This window comes from Echinops telfairi, unplaced genomic scaffold (assembly GCF_000313985.2).
Source record: "Echinops telfairi isolate 266 unplaced genomic scaffold, ASM31398v2 ScPeMD7_7459;HRSCAF=8497, whole genome shotgun sequence".
Lineage (NCBI taxonomy): Eukaryota > Metazoa > Chordata > Mammalia > Afrosoricida > Tenrecidae > Echinops > Echinops telfairi.
This window is the reverse complement of record NW_022111359.1, coordinates 6,711,853-6,717,124: the sequence shown is the minus strand read 5'-3', so window position 1 is coordinate 6,717,124 and position 5,272 is coordinate 6,711,853. Positions and strand designations below refer to the sequence as shown.

At 58.1% G+C, this 5,272-nt stretch overlaps 1 protein-coding gene across 1 annotated transcript in view; it reads left to right on the top strand.

Annotated features, from left to right (window-relative positions):
- Positions 1-347: 347 nt before the first annotated feature.
- Positions 348-5,272, top strand: part of GTF2F1 (general transcription factor IIF subunit 1) — an 8,045-nt gene continuing 3,120 nt past the window's right edge. Inside the window, exons 1-4 of the mRNA XM_004714240.2 lie at positions 348-454; positions 551-597; positions 2,106-2,178; positions 3,152-3,345. Of these exons, the coding sequence (XP_004714297.1) occupies positions 443-454; positions 551-597; positions 2,106-2,178; positions 3,152-3,345 (326 nt within the window). The 5' untranslated portion in view covers positions 348-442. The remainder of the gene's footprint in view (positions 455-550; positions 598-2,105; positions 2,179-3,151; positions 3,346-5,272) is intronic.

Sequence of the window (5,272 nt, the reverse complement as noted above, 5' to 3'; positions counted from 1 at the left end):
AGACAACGACGAGGGCGGCTCCTCCCCCTCCCCACCCCGGATGCCCTGCAGCGTTGGTGTGACGCCACGATCCAATGAGCCGCGCTTCATGAAGTAGAAAAGCCGCGCGAGCGCGGAACAGAAGGCGCCGCCGTGAGCAAATCTGGCGACGTGTGGGCGGGCTCCGCTGGGAGAGGCGAGGGAGCGTTCCCGGAAGTCGCCGCGGCCCGCGGGAAGGTTTGCTTCCGGGTTGGGCGGGGCGCAGGCGTAGACGGGTCGGGGGCGGGGCGGCGGAACTCAGCTTCTGGCCGGCGAGTCGGGCGTCTTGCTTCTGCGCCCGCGTCTGGAGCCCGAGGGCCGCTTCCCCAGGCGGCGCGGCGCGGCGCGGATCCACGCGGAGTTGGGGCCGAGGAGGTCGTGGATCTTGGCCAGGTCGGAGCGGACCCGACCTGCTGTTACTGTCATGGCGGCCCTAGTGAGTATGGGAAGGGAAGGTGGTGGGGTCGGATCGGGGACGCGGCGGCGGCGGCGGCGACAGCCCTTCACGCACTGTCCCGCCGTCTCTCTGCAGGGCTCCAGCAGCCAGAATGCCACGGAGTATATTGTCCGAGTTCCCAAGTAAGCACCCCCACCCGCGTCTTGCTGACCAGGAGTGGATCCTTTCCCGAGCTTGGAGGGGTGGGGAGGAGGGGCGTCTACTTGCAGACCGGAGGGCAGGCCTGGGCCCGGCGGGGGCCGTTCTGGAGGACCTCCTTGTTTGTGAACGAATGACTGTTTTGGAATGAATGAATGAATGAATGGCGTGGTCACTGCTTGAATGAATGAAGGAGTGAACAAATGGATGAATACATGAATGCCAGTTGGTCTCCGACGGCCGAGTCTGAGAATCGAACAGTGCACCACTGACTTTTCCAAAGTGGATCAGCAAGGCATTTCTTCCGAGTTCTCTCCCTTCAAACGCAAACCTTCAGCCTTCCAGCTAGCCCCACCCAGGGACATATGTCACAACTCGGCCCACTGGCTGGGCATTTGAGACGTCTGCACCCGTCTGTGCCCTGAACACCTGCTGGAAAGACAGAGCCCTTCTCCCCAGGCGCCCTACTTTTGTACTTTGCTGTAACCTCTGTCAGAAATTTCCTCTACCCACTCCGCACCCCCTGCTGTAACTCCATTGGTGGACTCTTGCTGTGATCCTGCAGAACCCAATTCCAACAGCCTTGCTGCCCCACACCCCCTCACCCCAGCCCAGAGCCATGTTCCCTATTACCCCCAAAGCTGGAGTTCCCGAAATTCCTGCTTTGCTTTAGCTTGAGGTTGGGAGAGGAGGGGAATGCTTCTCCTTATGTCCTGGGACACTCGATGGTTTTTTTATGGGTCCCCATCTAGAAGTCCCTTGGGAATTGCAGATGGTGAATGCTCCTGGCTGCTGGCCGGGAAGTTGGGGGTCGAGTCCAGTCAGAGGTGTGCCAGAAGAGAGGCCTGGTGATCCACTTTTGGAGGTGCTGCAGCTTGCAGCCCTCAGACCTTGGGGCACCGTGAATCAATGGCAGCAGGCTCAAGGCCCGGGTGGCTCAGGGGGAAACTTCCAATCACACCTCCTGCCCGGCCACCACCTGGTGGCCCATGGAGGCCCAGCAGGTTTCAGAGGAGCCTCCAGACAAAGATGAATTAGCAATAAAGGCCTGATGATCTACCTTTGAGAATTAGCCAGTGAAAATCTTAGGGGTCACAACGGCCAGCCCCTGGGAATGACTAATGACTGGGTAGCCATTTCACTGTTTGGCAGTAAAACTGGGAGTTGGGGTCCAGCCCCCCAGCTGACTGCAGGAGGATTGCCTGGTACAGTCAATAGAACTCCAAACCAAACGCCCTTCCATTGAGTTAGCTCTAAGTCATAGCGACCCTCGAGGTGCGTGCGGTTTCTGAAACCTGTGGGTTTCTGAGACTAGATCCTCCCAGAAGCAGAAAGCCCCATGTTTTCCCGAGGAGCGGCTGGTAGGTTCAAACTGCTGGCCTTGGGGTTATGAGCCTAACACTTGGATAGCAGGGCTCCCAGGGCTGAGCCAGGATGACCTACTGAGTGACCAAGGTTGGGTGAGCGCTACCTCCTTTTTCGCCTGCTCCAGAAACACGACGAAACGATACAACATCATGGCCTTCAACGCAGCCGACAAAGTCAGCTTCTCCACTTGGAATCAGGTAAGCCACTGGTTCGGCAGGCGGGCAGGCGGGCGGGCCTGCTTCCAGAATTGCCAAGCGTCGGTAGCCTCGTTTCTAAGGGTTTCTAAGGCTTCACGTCCTCCGCTCTCCCAGACTGGAGATGGCATGCTAAGTCCCAGGCCCAGCTGCTGGGCAGCCCTGGAAGGAGGATGTTTTGGAGCCTTAAATGGGAACGTGGAGGAGGTCTGCCTCTTGGTGGGCAGGGAGAGCCCCAGGTTAGAGATTTTGTCCAGATCAAAGACTCTGGAGCAGGCAGAGGCTCAAGGCTTGAGAGCGGCCTTTTGGAAGCCGTTTGTTTTTCACCCCTCTGTGGTTGGTTGCCTTTAAGTTGGCCCCACTTTGTGGAGATCTGCTCTCTAGGGTTTTCAAGGCCAGGGCTGATGGGGGCCTGAGGCAAACAGCAGGGATGACGTGATTGGATTGGGATGTGGCTTGAATGTGGAGCCAACAGGCTTTGGGGGTGAAACGGGCATTTCAGGGCAAGGGAAAGAGCAGCAGCCGCTGATACCATTCACTGACACGGGTTGCTGCTGTGAGTCAGCGCGGACCTCCAACCCTCGGGTAGAACCTCCAACCATCGGGTCGGCAGCTGAGCCCGCTGTTTGCGCCACAGTAGATGTGGCGCGGCTGGTCCCACAGGGACCAGCTCCCAGCCCAATCCTTTCCTGGCGACTTTGCGCCACTGCTACAGCATCATGTGTTTTCCCTTTTTGTTCTTATGATTGGAATTTTAAATTTGGAACTCTTTGGAAACCTAGGGGAAGTGGTAAAAGCGCCGCCTGCCCCAAGGTTTCCCAGATGTCACCCATCGCCCCTGCGACAGCCAGGGCCCCATTGTCGCCCAGCAGGCTTGGGTGGGACACCAGCGTGAGTGGGAGGGGTGTTCCCGCGGAGGGGTCCCCGTGGGGCCCCCCCGCGAGCCTGTGCTGCCCGGGCCCGTTCCCTCCCTCAGGCCCGGCTGGAGCGCGACCTGAGCAACAAGAAGATTTACCAGGAGGAGGAGATGCCCGAGTCGGGCGCGGGCAGCGAGTTCAACCGCAAGTTCCGCGAGGAGGCTCGCAGGAAGAAGTACGGCATCGTGCTCAAGGAGTTCCGCCCCGAGGACCAGCCCTGGCTGCTGCGGGTCAACGGCAAGGCCGGCCGGAAGTACGGGCGTGTGGGGGGGTGTGTGGAAAGGGGGCGGGCGGAAGTACGGGCGGGGTCAGGGTGCCAGCCTAGAGACTTGACCGGCCCACTCCCCACTCATGCTCACGGGAGAGGGGTTAACAGTGCTGAGAACCTTGTGGGTGTGTAGGTTGGGGGCCTCAGAAAGTTCATGGAAAAACGGAATGGGAAGCTCATGGAATTTTTCCAGGAGCTCTTTGAAGCCCCCTTGAACATAATATCCAATCACAATTTCTATTGAAAATACCACAAGGCGCACCCCAGCTGAACAGTTCCTTCAGGTCCAGATGGTCGACAGGGTGGCACTGTTCCATGGTGCCACCCTCCTCTACCTCCCTGGCACGAGTGTGTCCCCTCTGTCATCATAGACTGCCCCCCACAGTTCTAGGCTGGACCTTACACCAACCACTCGCCTCTTGGTCCCATGTACGTCACAGCCTACAGGAGCCTGAGCCCAGGGCAGACACCCTCTGCTCACCTCTGCACCTGTGGTGCTGCCTCGGCTTGCAGGCCTGGGTCTGCTTCCTGGTGGTTTCTCGGGGTCCCCGCCCACTCTGCACGGACTAGAAGTCTCCCCCCAAGGGTTTTGCTTATATCGCTAGTATGTCCGCCACCAGGGTGCCAGCGTCTGCGTGCCCCTATTGTGGCTGTGATGATCTTAGGGCTGGGCTGAGCTGTTCCCTCCCATGAACTCCAACTATCTCTTAAGCGGCTGGATGACCTTTTTTCCTAATTTACCTCTGCGTGTATGTGTGTGTGCACATGCGAATTCAGGATTCACCCCCATTGGGAATCCGCTCACCTCTGATCCATCATCTTTCCACTCTCTCCCCGTGTTTCCCATCCCATCTTCCGTCCTCTCTGATGCCCTGAACTTTGACCCTTGCATACATGTCAGTCACCCTTTTGGTCATAAGCGGGTGATTATTCTACTGGGGATGAGTTCAGTTCCAGACCCAAAGTGTAAGGCCCATCATCTTGGGATCCCCTCCTGACCGGTCCGTCAGCCCAGCTGGTCTCATTTTATCATTGTGAGTTCTGTTCCACATGTTTCCCCCACGGTGTCAGGACAAGGTGATCCTTTGTAGGGGGAGCCGGGCACCATCTAGTTCTTCCGGTCACAGGACTGCAATCGTCCATTAGAAGCTAACTGTTTCCATATATATGTTTCTTCACTTCCATCATTCTTGTGTAGCCGAGAGACCAATAGTTGTCTGTTACATAGCTGCTCAGAAGGGTCTCAGCACCCTGTGCTGCTCACCAGAGGGTCGTGGAGCCTTGTCTTCCTGGACTGTGTTATGTCAGTTGACCTTTGGTGTCCTTGGAGACTATGGACCTGATCCTCCAGGCTGGGTGACTCATGCCTTCAAGGTGCTTGGTCACGGCTAAGGTTTCACACCTCTGTCCGGTACGCTCCACCACTTCCATGGATATGGATGAAGCCTGGCCGACTAGTGCCCACCCTCCCTCTGTTAGTTGTGATTTGAGTGGAACATGTTTTATTCGGGGGCATGGACTGCAATCCCCACACCGCCGAGGACTCCTCCCGCTCCTGCCCCTGCCCTGGGCCTCCCATTTCAGTTCGTCCTCCCCTGCCCACTGAGCTTTCTCCTGGGGCCAGTGCCGAGGCTTCTCTCTCTCGAGTAGTTGGCTCATCCCGCTGTTCTCCCCCCTCGCTTTCAAAGGGCGAGCTGGTAGTGTTTGGCATAGCCGTAGACACTTGCTCTCTGGGCTTCAGGGCCAGTCCTAACGTAAGGTGGGCAGCACCCAAGAGGGTTGGAGAGGTGGGTAGGACAGCAGGGCCCACGTGTGCTGGCCCCTGCATGGTGGGTTGGGTTGTGGGCACCCCAGGATGGCCTGGTTTCTGGGTAGAAAGGTGGTAGTGGAGGCAGGAGGAGGCAGGCCAGTG